The sequence below is a fragment of the Bombus pyrosoma genome, linkage group LG12 (genome assembly GCF_014825855.1).
Source record: "Bombus pyrosoma isolate SC7728 linkage group LG12, ASM1482585v1, whole genome shotgun sequence".
Classification (NCBI taxonomy): Eukaryota; Metazoa; Arthropoda; class Insecta; order Hymenoptera; family Apidae; genus Bombus; species Bombus pyrosoma.
This window is the reverse complement of record NC_057781.1, coordinates 10,658,687-10,679,502: the sequence shown is the minus strand read 5'-3', so window position 1 is coordinate 10,679,502 and position 20,816 is coordinate 10,658,687. Positions and strand designations below refer to the sequence as shown.

At 32.8% G+C, this 20,816-nt stretch overlaps 3 protein-coding genes across 6 annotated transcripts in view; 2 read left to right on the top strand and 1 right to left on the bottom strand.

The window, feature by feature from the left end:
- Positions 1-1,537: 1,537 nt before the first annotated feature.
- Positions 1,538-5,945, top strand: LOC122573787 (protein yellow-like). The gene is made up of 6 exons (XM_043740630.1): positions 1,538-1,718; positions 3,649-3,912; positions 3,990-4,189; positions 4,391-4,598; positions 4,809-5,144; positions 5,530-5,945. The coding sequence occupies exons 2-6, from the start codon at positions 3,651-3,653 to the stop codon at positions 5,757-5,759; spliced, it is 1,236 nt and encodes a 411-aa protein (XP_043596565.1). The 5' UTR covers positions 1,538-1,718; positions 3,649-3,650; the 3' UTR covers positions 5,760-5,945.
- A 141-nt stretch (positions 5,946-6,086) lies between these two features.
- LOC122573784 (X-linked retinitis pigmentosa GTPase regulator) lies at positions 6,087-17,566 on the bottom strand. Of its 2 annotated transcripts, XM_043740625.1 has the most exons (12): positions 17,520-17,566; positions 12,767-12,892; positions 10,754-10,846; positions 10,498-10,560; positions 9,869-10,192; positions 9,339-9,491; positions 8,998-9,162; positions 8,681-8,802; positions 8,502-8,588; positions 7,049-8,144; positions 6,768-6,856; positions 6,087-6,698 (listed from the first exon to the last, which is right to left on the bottom strand). In XM_043740625.1, exons 1-12 carry the CDS (start codon positions 17,548-17,550, stop codon positions 6,675-6,677), a joined length of 2,373 nt encoding a protein of 790 aa, XP_043596560.1. In that variant the 5' UTR covers positions 17,551-17,566; the 3' UTR covers positions 6,087-6,674. The 2 variants fall into 2 exon arrangements, with proteins under 2 accessions (XP_043596560.1, XP_043596559.1); XM_043740624.1 differs by having other exon boundaries at positions 6,087-6,856.
- Positions 17,567-18,500: 934 nt separating this feature from the next.
- The window catches only part of LOC122573821 (HIV Tat-specific factor 1 homolog), a 63,271-nt gene continuing 60,955 nt past the window's right edge, over positions 18,501-20,816 (top strand). For 2 of the 3 annotated variants that reach the window (XM_043740716.1, XM_043740717.1), the window contains exons 1-3: positions 19,000-19,152; positions 19,739-20,097; positions 20,200-20,556. In XM_043740716.1, coding sequence (XP_043596651.1) covers positions 19,801-20,097; positions 20,200-20,556 — 654 coding nt within the window. In that variant the 5' untranslated portion in view covers positions 19,000-19,152; positions 19,739-19,800. Of the gene's footprint in view, positions 18,519-18,999; positions 19,153-19,738; positions 20,098-20,199; positions 20,557-20,816 lie in introns of those variants that run through there. The other variant, XM_043740718.1, reaches the window with a different exon arrangement.

The following is a 20,816-nucleotide window of genomic DNA, read 5'->3' as shown; positions in this document are numbered from 1 at the left end:
GTGAAATGTTATTTCTCTCCGTCCTTTGCAGTGTTCTTCTTCTATGTATAAAATGTAAATCCGCGTAATGCTACGATAACATTAATTAATTCAATGTCAGTGAAAGTGAAACAATTTTTTAGATATATGAATGTGCACCATTTGGTACATATTGGTATTAGTTGTTTTAAGTTGTTTAAATAATTTTACAATTTTGCACTGAATAAAATACAGACGATTACATTCCAGGAACTGACCATTCTTTTCTCTTTCCTACAAACGATTAGCTACTCAAGCCGTATTGTATTATTCTATGTTTATCACCGTTATATCATAAGACAATCAACGCGTTTACGTAACTGACAATTTTTCACTGATACGACGTATTAAAAATATTTTGATACATCTATCTTACATTTTCATATTTATCCAAAAAAGAAGAAGAAACAATTACAGACGTAAAAATGTACAAAAATTCATATTTACCAGATTTCTTCCCGCCTCTTTCGATTCGTAATCTAGATTTCTGAATATTGGCGAGAATTTAAAGACAAATGACGCGAATGTTATAAATTGTAGTACGTAATTTAACATTATTGATATTATGAAAATACAGTGACATTAGTGATTAATTGAAATAACTGATGCACGTATTTCATGCAAAAACTTGGTACAGAATCTTCAATGTCTGTAATTATTTTTGCAAACCCAAGGATAACATCGTTTTTTTTTTTTGTATTCTGTTAACGGTAAGAACGTTTTTGTTTTTGTTCGTTTTGCGGTTGAGACTGACGATAAATCCAAGCATGCAATACCTGTTCTACTCGTTTTAATAACCGGACCAAATAAAGTACCTATACAATTTTGTTACTCGATTTATCTACTTTAATCTGCCATAGAAATATCTTTGATGACTCATTGGCTGTATAGATATTTATAGAAAATGTTGACATCGATGTTATTTTTTATGTCAGAAAATAATTATCTTATTGCTCTAAATCAATTGTGTTTAATTATTAACAATTGTGTCAATATATTGCTATCGTTAATTAGATACGACCATCTTAGAATATTTAATTCAGATTGTTTTCATCGTGGCTACGAGTACCTCTATCGAAATCCGCATTTGTTTACGGTAGGTACGCACAAAAAATGTTACGCACTATGTGCGCTATTGAATGGATTTCCGTTTACCGGATGAAGCTGTTTCAAGCTTAAAGAGTTTTGTGCTGTTGCTTCGGCTGCTGCGATTTTTCACGCCAGCGTAACAAAAGCAATGAACAATAACCAACGGAAATAACACCCACGATACAAACACCGCTTTGTATAATAATGCTTTTTAATTACAAAATATTGCCATTATGTTATGATTTTTATTTCCGTTAAAATAGTTTTTATTTATAATAATCGGATTTTATTTATAAATAATACATAAAATATAAACTAGTTCCCTTAAAAACTTTAATCTTCTGATTACTGAAACGTTAATGCACATTTTAATCGTAATCATTTGGGAAGACTTCTAGCTATATAAAGTATCATAGCACAATGGACCATAACGTCATTCCGTCTTGATCCGCTCCAGCCGAAGGTCGGGTTGTTCTTCGAATACAAATAACGGGCCATTCGCGTCCTCATTACAACATTCAGGTTTAGGCAGCCTCAGTCCTACGTTTTTCTTCGATCATACCAGTTCAACCTTGCCATCGGACGTTCGATCCAAACAGATAGAAACAGAAGTAAGGAAACGTGATTTCAATTTACTAGAATAATTACGAGGACCTATTTTCCATTATTACATTTCTTTACGTTTAATCTCGATTACTTTAATTTAATTTGATAGAGAAATCATAGTTGAATAAGCGTGACGAAAGTGCTCCCAAAACCAAATTAAATTTGCGTGATACGTCGATCGAAAGAGTTTGCTAAGGAAACCGTCTCGACAAAGTTTCAGCCTCCTATCCTTATTATCATTATAAAATGCCAATTTTACATTAAACTTATCAAGTGACAAGATTCGTATTTTTGCAGTACAAGCTGCCTGTCATATTTATTAGCTCATAAATTTCTCAGATTTCTTCGAATAGTGTGTCATAATTAAGAAACTTAAACTTTTCGTGCATCAAAGAGTGACTCATTTTGCAATTCTAAATAGTTTTATGTTTATCAAACGAGTGAATTTAAAATGTTATATCTTCTTCTAATCTTCGTCGTTGTCCACGTTGATCACAAGACTTATTCGCTCAACATCGAAGATTTCGTTGAGTATTTCAGCAGACCTTGTAATGTGTGCCATATATCTAGTGTGCTGTAGTAAATAAATTATCGCAGTGATATGCGGGCAACAAAAGTTTTATTCCCAAGCGGCCAATTCAGTTTGTTTACATACTTTATGTGGCACTTATACCTTTTGCTATTAATATAATGGTTTACCCATTGTATCAATGATATAAATGCACGGATCATTCTTACATAAGCAGAAAGCTAAAAGATAGTGATTTTTAATCTTTTTAATTATGATATTCTGAAAAATCTAAAAAAATTAGGAGTTAATAAACACGACATTAAACATAATATGTGAATCATATTTGTAAATGTAATAAATATAAAATGCAGATCATAAAATATGTAAATCATATTTTGATTGATAACTATCTTAATAATGGGGGAACAAAACTTTGTCGAAATGGTTTCACTAGGAAGTTCTTTCGATTGACGTATCGCAAGTTTAGTTTGATTTAGGATCGCTTTTGTCATACTTGTTCAGCTACGCCATTTAACAGATGATGTCATTTTTTAAGTTTTTCTGGCTATAGTTCGTATAATTTTAAAACAAGAAATAATCTAAGAAATATTTTAGACTGTACTTCTTCTTAATATATCCCCTAATTTAACTAATTTTTGTGTAATTTTCTAGCTCACGTTTTGTGCTTAGAAGTACTTGCACGTAGTGGAAAAGACGATTTAGAATCTTTGCCTGGTATCTATTACGTCTGCAGTCTATAGAAAAGACGTGATAGAATAATTGCAGGCTATTTAACTGTATTTTCTTGCCTATTGTATCCTCATTGTTGTATAGAACTTGCATTGAAAACTCGAGTTGTAGTGTTATAATTATACATAACTATCATTTGTATAAAATATTGCTCACAAATTACACCGCAGAAATACGTAACCAATATGATAGTATTTGAAGTAAAAACGTTTGAAAGAGAAAAGATAAGAATTAGTATCTATTTAATAATAAGTGGAAGGATCTGTTTTCGATTCGACTTCTGTTTCAATTTACATTTTGTGATGCTGTTTCTACATTCGAAATGTATTTTTATCTCCTCCGAGTAACTGATTAAATCTTTCGTAAGACGTTTTAAATTTTCGTGGTTGTAGAAATCAAGAATGACATACTTTAATTTATCACATATACGTATACAACATAACAGGATTTTGTAACAAAATTTTTTGTAAAGAGAGATGTTATTAAAAATATTTAAGTTTTCGTAATATAAGAATTTGAAAGGCATAGTTCATTCGATGTATGTTGTCCAATGTGTATACTATACATGTATACGCGTGCATATATATTTCACAGGGATAATAATTAATCGAAAATGGAAAGAAATTTTCTACGTTACGTTACAGAATCTATGATTTTTATTTTTCGTTTTGTAGATATGTGGGGCGTTTTGTTGTTTGCGTCTGTTGCATTGACTAATGGCGTCGAACATAAAACAATTTATTCGTGGAGCAACGTCGAATATAATTTTCCAAATGACGCTATTCGAGATTCTCTAATATACAGTGGTGGATATATACCCGAAAATAATATGCCGCTTGGTCTAGAAAATTGGAGAGACAAGATATTTGTTACTGTACCTCGATGGAAGAACGGCGTCGCGTCCAATTTAAATTACATCTCAAAGAACGATCCATCAGGTATCTAAGTTGGAAATTTGTAACTCTTAACTTTAATATGGTAATTAATATTTCTTTCTTTTTTTATAAAAATATAGAATGTCCAAAATTAACTCCTTATCCTAACTGGGAAACGAATTACATTAATACACCTGATGGTATTGTAAGCATCTTCCGTGTCAAAGTCGACGCTTGCGATCGATTATGGGGTGTCGACACAGGTACTGATGACATTTTAGGCAATAGCACACAAGTACGACCAGTGAGAATTTTCGTAATCGATTTGATAACAGATAAGGTAGTTTAATAAATTTATATTAATTAAAAGCTTAGGTTTTAGCAAACATTAATTGCAAATTGTAATTTACATACTTATTGTTAGCATTAGGTTGCTTTTATTATGATCTTCGCTTCAACACACACACACGATATCTTTTACATTACTCAAACAAAGAAATGAAATTATTATCTAATAGTAAAAGTTATTTAATAATTACAGATATTGAGAATATATCCTCTAAAAAGTACAGACCAAACTTCAAATTCCTTCTTTGCCGATTCGGTAGTCGATGCAGATCCAAATAATTGTGACAATGCACACTTCTATATCTCCGATTTAAGCGGGTATGGTTTGGTTGTTTATAGTTGGGCCAAGAACGATTCCTGGCGAATCTCGCACAATTTCTTCCACTTCGATCCTCTTCACGGTGAGATATTTTATGTAGTAAAACGTTAAAACGAAAGAAGATATACAAATATGAAAGTACCATATTGTATATTTCTTTCAAAATATATCTTCTGTATGTTAATATATCTTTGAAAATATTTTATATTCTCGCATGAACATAATTGTTTTACGTTAATATGGTCGTTATTAAAATTTCACGGAAAATTGTATAGGTAGTTCTTGTTTTCAGGAAACTTTAATATCAGTGGATTCAACTTTCAATGGCAGGATGGCATATTTGGAATGTCTTTGTCTGCGCCACAAAGCGACAACTATAAAACTTTATATTTCCACGCGATGGCTGGTATCACTGAATTTTCTGTATCTACCGAAACCTTGCAGGATAGTACGTTAAGGAAAGCTAGTAATTATGGTGATTTTCACGTCGAGGGTGCGAAAGGTCCATTTACTCAAGGACCTACTTCTGTGATTGATACGAACACTGGTATCGATTATTTCACTCAAGTAAGCAGAAATGGCATCGCTTGTTGGGATACCAGCGTCGAATTAAACCCAAATACCTTCAGTAAGTAATAATTAAGATAATAATTGCCTTCTTGTACTTTTTTCTAAATAATTATTTACTTGAGAATTTATTTGTGATTCTGAGAAACTTTTATATAGCTATAAAATATCATTACTGTAAAACAATCGAAAACCTGTATCATCAAAGATTCGAGTAACGTTATAATGATTGCTAAATAACCATCGTTAGAGATTCTTCTATTGTGCTTATCGAGTTTCTTTTAAGGAAACCTGTCGCACGAAGTTGTATTTCATCCCAAGCAGGATTTTGTGTTGGATCGATTAATTCTTACCTAACGAAATTCTAAGAAATCTGACTGGCATTTTGTACAAAGCAACCGTGTATCCACATATTTATAAATCACCATTGTCTTTCATTTTTGCAGTTCTTGCAGTTCAAGACAACACAACGATGATCTTTCCTAACGATTTGTCGATCGATCGGCCCAACAACATGCTATATGTGCTCTCCGATAATTTACCACAATTTATGTTCTCTACTTTTGACATGAAGAAGCGTAATTTCTTCATCACAGCGGTCAACCTCGATTCTTTAACGCAGATTTGCAAGAAACAGGATCTCAAACTTAAGAGACGTCTTCCTCATATTCTTTAATTAAAAAGCATGAATTTGCACAAAGACCGTAACCAAAGTAGCGTTTAGAATAGAAATGATTTTATTCTATTTCTCTGAATCTACCTTTATTTATTCACAGAAGTTATACAAAAGAATATTCAGAACGATTACACGCGATATGTGAAGATCGCATGAAATATATGTTGTAACTATTGTTAATTCTAACCGTGTTACAGTTAATTTACTTTATCCCTACACCGAATTCAGTCATTTATGTCAAACATTATTCTGTTTTAGAATACATGTTATATCTACAAGTAGTTTCGCCACTGAAGTATTATTTTACGAGTACGGTAAAAGGATTCCATTATACATTTGACGGGTCGTTTAAAGTATCTATAAGATATTTAAACTGTTTCGTTACCTTCGATTTTACAAAATTATGTGCTTGATTTAACGAAGTATGTATGAAAACGAAAAAAAGATGACACTTGTTACAAATTCAGTTGATATGATACGGTATTAATACTTTAAAATATTCAGATATAATATCGAAATATTTGAAAAAAAAAATAATTATTTTGCATAAATTCTTTTTGCGTCGCCATAATTATTTTTGATTAGATATTCCTTACTTCCAATAATACTCTCCTATGCTTCTAGGAATAATAGATTTCGATGTCATGCTTCTAATCGTAAGTACATTTTTCATCCTTTACATCGTCGTCTTTATTACGTGGAATTGTTTGGTAAAAAGTGAAAGAAACAATTTAACACTATACTGCCCCATTATACGAGAGTTTCTTCTATGAACAATGGAAAAGAATGTTATCTCTGATCGTAAATAAAATCACTTTTTAGTATCACTTTCCTTGGTCCCAATTTCACGTTCGTCATACAACACGTATTGTAAAAAATACAATGAAATATAATACATCCCTGAAGACATCTTAATCATAGGATAACACACGTTTTCGACTGAAAATGAAAGAAATTTGTTGGAAAATGTTATATTAAAAATATGTATAAACATAGCGCTATACATACTTTGGATTTTTGATTCGCAATGCCAGTTGTCTTCGTACCGTTCTCTGTTGCTTGTGGCTTTTTACCTTTAAATATCTTCGACATTTTACCTTTAACACAAAGGGAAAGAAGTAATGTAACGTAAATGTAATATTGACACAATATCAGAAATTGATTAAAAATGTAACAAATAAACGGCATTATTCGAAATCTACGTAAATATTTTATATTTATTTTATCGCAGCTTTTTCATTTTTTAGATAAATCTTTTTATCATTTTCTAATTACTTTATCCTGCTTACCAGTTCTTGGAGGCGGCGATTGCACATCCGCATCGTCCTGAACATTATCGTTATTCATTTTTTCCTCCTCAATAATTTTAGCTTTGTCGGTTTGTTCGTCGATTTCTATCGTCTCTTCCATGTTCACTCTCGACCTTGTGGACTTAATACTCCCGCTACTCCTCGTGGATTTCATCGACCCTGATCCCTTTTTTTTCTCCGGCTCATTTTCTTCAATTGCTTCTGGTTTCTTTTCCGAAGTATCTTCCGTCTTTACTTCATTTTCTTTTTCCATCGACGATGTTTTCTCATTGTCGGTGGAAGAATTTTCACTTGATTTTAATCTCGGTGGTTTCGGCGGTGGCGTAGAATCCGAGGGAGACGTTTGTTTCTCAGGACTCGTTTCTCGTTTAGTATCATCGCCATTGTTTGATTCCATCGGCTTTTCCATTGCTTCTGTCTTAACATCTTGGCTATTCTTTCGTTTACCATCTGTTTCATCTTTATTTTCTGTATTACCATTTTCAATATTAATTTCTTCTTTGTTTCCCATATTACTTATCGTAGCTTCTGTGGTCGTTTCGTTATTCTTTCCTTCGTTATTTCCCTCTTTATCCATTGATTCAGATCTCTTTTCTTTTTGAACGTTTTCGCTTTTAACGTTTGTCTTCATCGTCGATTCTTCTTCCTCCTTCTTTAGTACTGAATTTTCGTTTTCCAGTTTCGATTCTTCGGATTCGCCCATATTAGCTGACATTTCTTTCGATGTCGTTTCACCGTTTTCTTCGTTAGACATAACATTCGATGATATTTCTTCTGGCTTGCCATTTGTAGATTTTTCAGGACTATTTTGACGACTATCTGATTTCTCGATATTATTCATGAAATCTATAACGTTATTCGCGACATCATCTACCTTATTTTTTATGTTTTCTTCGATCGTTTCCATAGATGTTTCCATAGCTTCCAGTGCATTTGTTACAGATTCTGTATTATTATTTCCTTGATTCAACCTATCTTTGATTATTTCATTAACATTTTCGTCATGAGTCTCACTTTGTAGCCTGTTTACAGGAAGCTTTAATGGTGGCAATGAATTTCTTTTTTGAATGTGTTCCTAGAACGTAAAAGAATTCATATGTTGATTTATTTTTTCGAAGAGTTAGTCCTTTCTATTATATTAAACATGTGTCAAGTTTGAGAAAAATACGATAGGATCATCGATATGCATAGAACTTTCTTTTAAAAACATTCCTTTTACTTATTCAAACAAAACTGAGATTCAGATATACATATAAATCAGTGGACTGCAGCAGTGGGTTCAGGTACAATTCTATCTTTGACAGGTTGTAGAACTTTTTTTCTTTAGATTGTCGTATTAATGACGAGAAAATATTTTAAATTAATAATCATAGAATTATAGGAATCGTATAAATTAATGGAAATTATTGTTTATGATGTGAATTGTAATTACCGTTTGCGAGTTGTCTTCTTTTTGCGAGCGATTATTCGTGTCACGTCTTTGACCAACTAAGATCGTGTGGCAGCCACCACACGCAACCTTTGCAAATTTAAAAATTATCCATATTTTATTAAATCTTATATGGATTACACGTATGGGGAATAATTAAGCATGCAGATAAATGTAGTTACATTCGAAACGAAGAGCTCCTTGTATCTTTGAACGAAAGTCAGTTCATGCACGTTGTTCTCGTTCTCCTCCAATCCTAATTTTCCGTGCCTTCCGTCGCCACACGTATACAGTTTTCCAGATTCTGCCACGAAAAACTAATGTTATAGAAACGAGGCATAATAATAACCTTTGTTCGACGTATCTCTCGTATTTACCGATGTATTATAGACATTTTAATAAATAGTAATTTTCTAAAAATTTGTATCAATTTTTTACGAAAAATTGTATGGAAAATGAGATAGCGAGGATAATCGGTAGAAATTGCAATAAAACTTACCAGTAACAACAGCGGTGTGACTTTCCCCGCAAGATATTCGAGTAATTGTTTCGTTTCGAAGCATGCCACGTGGAAGAAGTTTCGGTATATGAAGTTCCGACAAATTAGTTCCTAGACCAAGCTGACCGCTCGAATTACTTCCGGTGCAATATAAATTCCCATTTTCTGAAAAGCAATAAAATCAGGAGAATGCTCTTTCTGTTCGACATTTTTGGGGCAAGCATGCGAGATCTGGGATAAAATTGGTAGTAAAATTTAATGTGATTTTTACGAATTACTGTTATCATTTAGCGTAATCTAATTTGCGAAGATTGCAGTTTATGTATGTACATATATTATACCAGCTAGAATGACGGTGTGATGACCACCACACGCGACATGTACAGCAGGACTCGGTAATTGCATCTGTTTAGGCGCGACCTGTGTAGAAAAGCTGGCATCGATCCCCAATTTCCCACTTTCTGACTCACCACAGACGTAAACGAGACCACTTTCTGAAAATACCATTTGAAATTCGAAGAAAATTTGTTAACGCGGTGACACGTCCTACATTCAGTTTTAGAATGTTATTTTATAACATAAGAAATTATTGGTAATTGCTACTACATAGATGTCAATATCGAAATTAATATTTTCTACTCATGCAATACGAAATACTATAACTCATAGTTCGCGCAATTAAGTTTATCTTAATGCAAATCGAAAAATGCTCGACGATATCTTGAAATATCTCTTTATACATATATTTATGAAAAACAAATTAATCATTTTCATATCATAATGTCAATTAATTATTTTTGTATCGATCTCATGAGAATTACAATTTCCTTTCTTTTTGACAATTTTCCAATGTTTTCAATGAACGAGTTACCTGTCAGAAACGAGGAATGATAGTATCCGGCGCTAATTTGTTTAACAGGTTCAGGAACATGCACTTTGGTCGGTTTGTTCACCAAGCCAGATACATCTGGAAGTCCCAATTGGCCCTCGAGGTTGCTACCCCATGCGAAAACGCCACCATCGCTGGTAAGTGCGAGAGAATGATGGGAACCAGCAGCAATTTGGACGATCTTTGATCCTGATAGTCCCGAATCATACACCAATACAGGAGTATTTGCGGAATCGCCTATTGCGGAAATTCCTCGACCAAGTTGTCCTTCTTGATCGCTGCCACACGCAAAAATCTTCTGCGATCCTGAAACATTGTGAGTTTCTTTCCTTTCCTTTGAATACTTCGAGTACTTTGGAGGTGTTTGATAGGTTACTATTATTATTAGATCGTCACTAGATTATGATCGCTTCACACGAAAGGTAAACGCTATCAAGCAACAAAGAAAGACAGAAGATACTTGCAAGTTAAAAGTTGAATGACTGAGAAGCGGTAGAGAAGTTTCGAACACGCAACGTTATAAATATGATTACACACCGTAACCAATGTGCCTACGTATATTTAGAAGGTTTCTGGTATGTGTACTGGCATAAATGTAAACAATGCCTTACCTGTACAAATTAGCGTGTGTGCTCGTCCGCATGCAACGTGAGTGACCCTTTCCGGCTTCAGAGCTAAAAATTAATACGTTGTATTAGGAAAATTTACGATAAATTAAAATGGTTGACGTTATTTTTATTTTTCCAGTCAAATTGTCGCGAAGTTATAGAAGCTAAAGAGATCTCAGTTATGGAATTTGAAAAGCTAATGCTTTTTACGAAAACATATAAATGAATTTTAAATATCTAAAACAGCGAACGTACAGACCTTTTACACAGGATGGCTTGCTGATATGATTTTTATGACCGAGACCAAGTTGACCCCAATCATTGCTTCCGAAGACGAAGAGTCTACCGGTTTCTAAAATCAATGAGGTAGAACTTTTGGTTTCATACGTATTGCTTCAAGGTAACAATATCTCTGGTCTTTTCTATTTACGAATTATCTCATCTGCGATAAACAATCGATCTAATCTTTCTATCTATAATAAATAGACAAAGGTTTTTTTTTTATAATGAATCAACCAAATTTCAAATCGCTAATGTAAGAAATTAAAATCGAACGATTTATTATTACGGACTCTGCTGAAAAAGTATTTCATCGAAAAACCCAGGGAATAATATTTGAAACAGCAGAGTTTACGTGGTTAGATAATTTCACGATTAACTGGAACTGTTGATAATAGCAGTATGTCGACTTCGTTCGTATAGGTATGTTACGTGCCAGAGCATTGCGTGGTTATATCGATTTACTGGACAGTGGCTATCCCCGTATAAGCATAGGTCGACACTGCCTTCTTTACGAGCCATGTTACAGAAGCTGTAAATCATGATAGTTTTGATCCTGGCAATTTTATACCAAAATTGTTAGATCAATGTTTTAGCTCGTAAAATATTCGCCAGAAGCTTCTAATATAAACTCTTTGTTCGAAATAAATTTTTAATTTATTCTGAAAAATTCGGTCCGCGATCGAAGCTCGATAAGACAGGTGATCTTAAAATTTGCAAAAAATGTTTGGAGAGCAAGAGGAGGTATAATAAGGTAAGTCACGAAAGTACAAGTCTGCGAGAATTGTTATGCCTTGGTTAAAGTTAAAATATTAATTTAATATGGATGAAGAAAGAAAGAACGATCCATATAATTGTATTATACGTTGTTGCTAATAGTAAACAATAATTTATAGTATCTTTGACGTGTATTAATCGTGATAGTATCGTGACGCAAGTAAGACGCGTAATGAAAGTGGACTAGCATGCGAGACGTTAAAATAAACCAGTAAATATCGTCATAGAATAAAAATACGCTGCTATTTTAATTACTTCTTTTTTCTTTGCGAAACGACGATACGAATAGTTCAAGGATGTCGAAATATTCTTACAGTATAGTAAACAAGCGTTACACGTACGATTCAACTATTTGACTAGAAAATACTACATTTTATAGAGGTCCGTTTTTTTCAGGAAGCCTTTCGATCGATAGGATATTTTGGTAGAGATGTTACATTAAAAATACGTGGCAGGATAGTACATAAAGTATGTCCACGTGCAACATTAGTATCATTGAAACGTGTGCAGTCATTCACGAGCTCATCTATTGATTTCCATTAAAATCAAGAGCGGTCGTGTCCAGATCGATAGAGTAGCGCGTAAGGCATTCGCTCACGTTTGATATGTTCTGTGAAAACTTTTATAGAGATATGAAATAGAGAAAAAAAATGGATCAAGCAAGTATATGGGTATAGCTGAAGAAGAAGATCGAAGAGGAAGAAAGTACATAGTTTGTCACGGATATAAGACAAAGTATAGTAATGGTCGAGTTTATAAAATCGATTAGAGTGTAATTTCTTTTATGATTCACTATTTCTGCTTATTGAGCAATTTCCAAAGTTTCTTCACGTTTGTTGTATGACCGTCGTTTACTTGCAACAAATTATGTAATTTCTTTCCTATGGAAAATAGCGCGGATCAATTAACGTTTAATATTGTAGTACCGATAAAGATTTAAGCAGTCGATAAATATTTATCTGCAACGTACAAAATTCTGCGACTTGGTGTGTTTTATGACGTTAGGATCAAATATTTTCCACTTTTGTCCTTTCTTTTAATGGATCCATTCGGTGGAAATTCTTATATGGTAATATATATTATTACAAGTAAAAAAATAATAGTAAATAATAATGATCTATAAAAAGGTTTGTAAAAATAACTTAATATTGACATTTTTACCGTATTAGCATTGATAACTGGAAAATGATCTTGTAAGAAGAAATGTTTAACTTACGACATATAACAGCAGAATGTTCGTCTCCGCAAGTAATGGAGAGCACCGGATCCCTGCGTATGAAAAAATGCGATGCGACATTGTCCGCGAATCTACTTCGTCCAATTGTGAATACCGCTCCTGTTTCTAAAAAATGATATAAAGGATTTTCAAATGAAAAGCAAATTTATGCCAAATAATATGCGAACCGTTCTTTCCAAATTTTTTGTTCGCGATAGATAGCTACCTATTTATTTTTCTTCAGGTTTACGTTTAGCGTATCTATCATCTTGCCGTTTGGAATATTCGTTAACGAAAAAACAGCGACGTGCTAAATCTCCAATGATTTATTTAAGGAGGTTAACGCGATAGCGCGATATCAAAGGACGAATCGCTACTTTCCTTTTTACGTCTGGCACGAAACGGTCGCCGGGGAAAAATCGTACGGCCAAGAACAAAGTCAGATAAATTTGCATTAACACGGTAGACTGTAGACACACGCGTGTAACGTATGATGATTTTATTCTTAAAATTGCTTGTTATAAATATGACGACTCCTTCAGAGAAATGACGTACATATACTCATTTGAAATTCAAAGACTTAACGTTCGTAGATAATCGATTGTTCTAATCTGATAAAGGAATCATTATTGCTTTACACGTATCTAAGGATTTTTCACTCAAATCTAAGGAAAGATCTACGTTCGGTCAGTCTTAATCTGCAAGATCAAGCGTTGCGCGCACGTGAGGTCAAAGGGATTTAGACACCGGACTTTTCTCATGAAATAAGAACTGTAACGAAGTTCATTTGGAAGAAAATTGTGCTTTCATATATAATACTTCCAATTGAATACTAAGAATGCTAACGAGTATCGTGTTTGACTTCGGGTTTATTTATGAATTAGCAGTCATTACAGTAAGAAGATCAATATTATGGTGATGAAAATAATGAAGGGTATTGCGAAAGTTTTAGTGTACTGAATAACACGTAAAAGCGGGCATGACGTGATTCATTGCGGAAAAATAAGAAAAAGATATACAATGAAATTTGTTCATTCTAGGCTTAGTTCTTGAGAAAATCGAGTTTAGACATTTATCAAATGTACATGAGCGTGACTAATTCTGGACTCGGTAGGATTAAATAATCGACAGGAGATTACTGTACGTGTAAAAATAAGTGGAAAAAGTAAGATAAAATTTTTCTATTTTAATCTTCAAGGAAATAGAGTTTGAGGATGTTTAGTGAAGAGTCTTTAGAGGAAATTAAGCGTCTTGAAGCATTTGAAGTGTGACAAATTTTGATTACTGAGATGATCGAAATGGCTGAAATATTTTGTTAATTGGATACGATACTACTTTTATAAATATTGTGTTCCAGATAAAATAAATACATATTGTTCTAAACTGTAAATTTTTAACAAAATGGGAACCGTTAAATTCTTCTTCTGTTGTTTAACTACATGCAATAAAAATACAAATTCCAAAGATAATTGCAACAATAAGCTTCGGTGCATAAAACGCAGTTACATTATCGTAATGCGCCAAGAAGAGTGTAGAGTAAAAGGAATGGAAATGACAGCTTTAAAAGCAAGAATTTTACGTTCCATTGATGATAGTCGTACAACGGTCACTGAGAATTACAATCGTGCCTCGAAGTGAATAAATTTTTCCGATTGCCCTCGACTGATCGTGGCCGCTATAAACGAAGGGAGTGAGAAAATTCCAGTTGTTATCGAATTATACTGAATTATACTGAATTATATTTATACGAAAATACTAGTTGAAAATGAATGCTTAGGAAAATCTATTCGATAGATGAAACAGCGGTATCACCAATGTTGATTAACCAGCCAAGGAACGAGCGAATAATAATTTTCATTCCTTGCCTGTAAAGGTCAATGATGCAGCAACTCGGTATAAATCCTTCACGGAGTTTACGTTTACGTTCTTCTTATCAAAAGTTCAAACGTCGTCCTTTGCATAATGCATCGTGCATCTATCTTTCATACGAGAAACGTGTTGTTCTTTGGCTACGTTGACTTTAATCGACAATTATGATATCAAGCAACATTTTCAGAGTCCAGCTAACAAAAGTTTACACGTATCGAGGAGATTTCAAAAGAATGGGAAGAACTTGACGTAGGTATTAAGTGATGTGTAAGGTCGACAATGACCCTATTTCTAGGAAAGAAGCTTTATTTTATGTGTAAAGATCGAGTTATGAATCTGTTTATATTTCACGATACAAATATAAAAGAATGCTCACGAAACGAGGTTTTTTTTTTTTTTAAGTAGAAAGTGATACTAGACTGGTCAAGGATCGCGGTAACCGATATTATTTTTTGTCATTCAATGAGATTGGATTGGAATAGACTTTTTACGGATTACGTTCAATCTCTTGAGTAAATTTAAATATCAAGCGAACAAATATTTCTCGATAGACTAAGAATCGTTTGTTACTTAGCCAAAATGTCTTATCTACCATTTGGAAACTAAAAAATAATACTTCTATATGCCATTCCTTTCTACGCGTCTTTCAATCTTCCATTCATTACCACGTCTAAAATTCAGACGACGTTGAACATTTCAGGTCACGTTCAACTCCTCCACCTTCTTAATGGTTGTACCCCACAATATTTTCACGGAACTACGAATGACTGGAAACATAACGTACAAAATGTACCATAAAATGCAATGTGGTTAAAATTATTATTCTATGTAGAACGCGTCCCTATTTCGAAACGCGACATGCGAGATGGTAAATTCGCTGTTCCGATATCATCGATGCGCTCATTTTCTAGCCGCTGGTATTGTGTCAGGTCGTTAACCTGAGGATGCATGGTTTAGCAGCAATGAAAACGGATCAAAATATACGCGTCCACGAATCGAATCAATTACAATATTTAATTCACCATGCCGCAACCGGATAATCTGGTTTTACTTTTGCTTATGCATTCCCAATGTGAATAATTGCGATGCGTTAACAATGTTGTTTATCATTGAGCCGCTTTGTTCGTATCGCGTTGGAATTTTCCTATCCGAAACGAGAAAGGATGGAGCTCTATGACAGCAATAGATCTTCTATGTAAAGCGTAGTAAATTCTCTATTGCAAAGCGTGGTGAATTTGCTATAATTAGAATACTATATGTGTAGAAATGTTGAGCGAAGATCGGCAGCTACAAACTAAAGACATAGGAAGCTATGCATAGGATTTTCTATTTGCTGGAACTAGCACGGGGAAAAAAGGGATTCTTTTTTTAGATTCTACCGCGGTCAGAGTTAAAATGGTCGATTCTTATTTGAGAAGTTCAATTTTTTATTCGAACCTTTTATATCGTATTCTGGGCTTAAATTTCAACGTAGGAGATCTTTTAATATCGTAGGTATTTCAGAAAAGAAGGTCAGAAAAATCATTTGTTAACAATGAGAAATGTGAAATTTAATCCACGGGGCAATATTTTACCCTCGTTTCGATTAAATTTTAAAGGTTTTGTTTTCATTGATAGCTTGAAGTTTTAGAAAACGAAATATAAAATTGTTAGTGAACGTATTCATACATACCGAAATATAGGATCGAATCAATACGTGCCAATTTCGATCTTTCGATACAATGCATCGTGACACGAATGAAATCGTTTGTTATACATCATGAGTCGGTAGATTAACTTTCATGAAAAGTTTCTTGTAATTTATCAAATGTTTTATATTCTTAAATAAGTAACATTTTATACACGAATAGACACAGTTAAAGAACGAAATTAATGTTGAAATAAATAAATTACGTACAGTTGCATATAATTATTTCAAACTGTCCGGAGCGTAAAACCAGCAAGCGGAAATATAATAAAGATAATATAAAATTATAAAAATTGAAACAAGCTATTGTGATAAAAAATTTTTCTAATATTACGGTGGAAATAATAAAATAATAATATTACTACAAAGTCAAACAAATATTCAAAGTGCGTACTATTTTACAGACCATACAATTAAAAATATCTTGAAAGACTTAAATATCTTCAACCTCTTTTCACCATGTAACAATTCGTTCAGTTAGTTTCGCGCGATTAAGTGCAATTTTATAGCTCAATCGTGCCGAAGAATAATTTGCTGGGTACGCAGATGGCAGCCCTCATTTCCGCAAAAGTGACAAGGAATTGTGTTATATTTATGTATAACGGCCCGCGTAATTTTATGTTTCAATATATTGCACATTTAAGTACACTAACTACATATTTCATTGCTACGTTTTACGAAACAAACGCTTCCATTTCTCTTTGTTCAGACATTGTTTTATTAATTAAAAATAATACACTTAACTTATTTGATTAATAGAAGACTAGCATAGTTAAAAGTAAAGCAAATGTTTAACAATGTTCTGTTTTGATTTATGAAATGTTATCTATCATTAAAAGTTGATAGAAGACTGTAAGAAAATTCAAAACATTATTTTATCAAATAATATCACACAAAGGCATTTCACGAGAAGTGAATGTTATTTTGCAAATATTTTTAATCAAATTCGACTCCTTTTTATAAAACAAAGATTCGAAGATAGTTTGAAAGCAGCTCGAAGTATAAAATCCACTATTTCCTTTCAAGTTCATCCGACATATGTATTTTCATTAATTTGCCGGCAAACCGGCGCGGCATCGGGCAACCTGTTTGAGAAAAAACGGTGCTCTTAAGTAAGATGAATGTCGATTGCGTGGGTATCGAGTGGCAGGTGCATCAAATCGTGCGTGCTATGTGCGATTTCGTTGAACGTTTTACCAGGTATCGTTTCTAGATCCGTCAGGCCCATGCTTGAACGTTGTACGGCGAAACTTGCAGCCGACTAACTGCCGGTCAAGCATGGCTATCATGGTGGCAACTTAAACTGAACGTTGCCTGGCAACTGGAAATCAATTTCTAATGGCAACCACGCCGGACGTGTTCCAACGTTAAGAATGGGAGCGATCGTTCGCTAGTGGTGTGTTTTCTCGTGGAAATTAATAGCTGTACGCGTGGCCGTTGTCTTCGCGTTCCTTCGCGTGTCACCACTTTCATCGACAAATGTCATTTAATATTCAATGCACGGTTGCACCAATGCACTCATGACATTCGCTCATGAACGCTTTATTTTTTTATGTCGAGAATGTTTTATTTCGATATCGTGTTTCTTGTTTTTTTCTTCTTGGTTATATTGAACTTTATAGCAATAACGAGGTTGGCGATTTTGGAAAGAATGAAAAGATGAATTTGATTCTGGTAACGTAATTGGCGTTGGATGAGGGATGCTTGAAGCGTCAAATGAATGAATGTACAATATATTGTTGTTGAGAATTTGAATTGCATTTATTGTTACGCGCTTTTTTGCTGGCTTCCGGATTAAAAATGTTTGTTTCGAGTCAATGACGGATCCAGAGGGGGGTGATAGGAGCGATCGCTCTTCTGCCCACTCCTGCGAGAGAATAAAATATAAAAATATTATGTCACGTTTTCAAAAACTTATTGATTATATTATTAACGTGAATTAAATTATTTAGCCTACAGTATCAGACAGAGATATTAAAGTGCAAATTACAAGCAAATTTTAAATCTTGAAAAAGCAGGTTCAGAAATATACTATACTTTTACACATTTCGCCTCCACCCAAGAAGGATTTCTGGTTACGTCACTGTTTCAAGTGAAGAATAAGATTAAAGCAGTGGTACTGCTATTTCCGGTAAAGATACACGAAAGAATAAACTGAAAGTGAGAAATTGAATTTTACATTATCAAGTTATACAGGTATTGTATTTGGCGTGTTACATTCAAATATGGTATTTTTAATAAAGAGTATCATACAATTTTTGGAAAATAAATATATATTTACTTGTTAGTAATTTATGTTCTTTGAAACAAATGCAACAAATTTATGAAATGTGTTACGTTTATTACAAAATTATAAATCCATAAGAAGTTTATTACTCCAAAAATTAAAAATACCATATTTGAATATTCAGGAAAATAATTTTGGTAGTTTTTAAACAAAATGTAAATATCTAGTAATTAACCTATTCTGTTAAATAATATTTGTTATTGATAATTCTGTGTAATAATTATTTTATTAAACCGTTCAAAGTTAAAAGTATAGATGAGATATTAAATGATAAAATAATATTTAATAAAAGAAATAAGTGTTAAAACAAATAAAATTGATTACAGTACGCTTTATCGGCACAAACGTACATGATAGAAAATTCTACAATTTCATGTAGAGCGCATTAGTATCGCGAACAGGTATCAAAGCATGTTGAATAGTGTGTTGCTGTCAAGTTCAAGAATTTACAATTCGTTTCTTTTTAAAGAAGTTATATTTTTTTATAAGAGTAGCCGTTACCTACATTAGAATTATTGTGAACAACTAACATAATTTCAAATGGTATGTTTGATATTGATATTGATTCCTGTATATAATAGATATCTAACCTACATCAAAATATTTGTGCACTTTGGCGTAACTTTTTCATATATCGAGGGAAATTGTATCGTTATTATTAGATCAATTTATGTAAATGCGTTTTGCTTAGTACGTTTACGTTACAGATAGAAGTTGTGTATCGTAACGTTAAATTCGATTGTATTTCGATAATATTTATGTAACCTGTATACGCTTGTAATTATTTGATCTATATTACGTTGTTTTTGTCTTATCAATCTTTATTTTAGTAAACTTAACTTTAACATTTTGTATAAATTTGTTTTATTATTTTTATAATTTTTTGGTAATAACACTTTATGATAAATACAAGATACGATAAGTTGAAAGGTTATGTTAGGTGACTTAGCAATTACCAAATACAAAGTGTTAGTATGTGATTTAAATAAATGAATGTTGTTTATCAACAGGTTGCTATATTTATTTGTGCTATTTATATTAACAAACTGATAATAGCTAATAAATTTTACACGCAATTAAGATAGCATCATTATCGTAATTAATATGTTTTCATAATTTACTGTTATAGGTCTTAAATTTTATGCTGAATATTATTGGATTTTTCATCAATTGAAATATTATTAACATAAAATGGCTGATTGTCAAGATACCGAGAAGGCTGAAGATTCTATGAAACATTATAAATTCGATGGCCAGTCTTATATATATAAAGATCCTACGACTAATGTTACATATAGATTTGACCGAGATAAGAACGAATGGATGGTAAAAGATACAGAAGAAACAAAGACAAAAGATTCTGATGACAGTGAAGTAAAGACACAAGAAGGAGTATTTGGCTTTGAAAATGATACTCATACATATACAGATCCTAATGACGGCAGCGTGTACTTTTGGGACAAGGAAAAAAATGCCTGGTTCCCAAAGGTGAGGTGTGTTTTTCATAAAAGATATTTCAATAAACTTTTTGTTATTTATATAGTCCATAATGCATTATCATTAAAATATTTTCAAATAATTATTTTTCAGGTGGATGAAGATTTCATGGCAAGATACCAAATGAGTTATGGGTTTACAGATGCAAGTAAAGTAGAAACAAATACCGTGCAACAATCTCAAGCACAAGCAAAGATTGATAAAGAGAAAAAGAAGATGGAAGCCAAAAGAAAAGCACAAGAGCCGCCAACCTGGTTCGAAGTAGATGAAGCCCATAATACTGCTATTTACGTATCTGGCCTACCATTAGATATTACCATGGATGAACTCACAGAGCTTTTCAACAAATGTGGTCTTATAGCACGAGATGAAAAGGGAAAGGACAAGATCAAGTTATATAAGGATACAAATGGTCAACCAAAGGGTGATGCTCTCTGTATCTACATAAAGGTAAGTGATTATTTATTTGGTTTTTGTTGTTAGCTGTTTTATAAATAGTTTCATTGGACTTGCATTAATGATAATATTATTACTGATTAAATTCTTAAAAATAACTACTTTGCACAATTATGAAAATATCTATTTTAACAAAAAGTTAGTAAGATATAAATCTACACGGAATGTGTAGTATGTGTAGTACGTCGAATATTTTTATAAAAGTATAAATTTTTTCTTAATTAATTATCTAAATTATCTAAAAAAAGTTTATA

Excerpts from the sequence above, each read along its gene's own strand:
- LOC122573787 (XM_043740630.1), top strand. The coding sequence starts at position 3,651 with ATGTGGGGCGTTTTGTTGTTTGCGTCTGTTGCATTGACTAATGGCGTC. Across the intron at positions 4,190-4,390 it reads TCGATTTGATAACAGATAAG|ATATTGAGAATATATCCTCT; the intron begins GTAGTTTAATAA and ends TAATAATTACAG. Across the intron at positions 5,145-5,529 it reads ATTAAACCCAAATACCTTCA|TTCTTGCAGTTCAAGACAAC; the intron begins GTAAGTAATAAT and ends TCATTTTTGCAG.
- LOC122573784 (XM_043740624.1), bottom strand. The coding sequence starts at position 17,550 with ATGGGCCTGACGGATCTAGAAACGATACCTG. Across the intron at positions 10,193-10,497 it reads ACACACGCTAATTTGTACAG|GATCGCAGAAGATTTTTGCG; the intron begins GTAAGGCATTGT and ends ACAATGTTTCAG. Across the intron at positions 9,163-9,338 it reads TCACACCGTCATTCTAGCTG|AAAATGGGAATTTATATTGC; the intron begins GTATAATATATG and ends ATTGCTTTTCAG.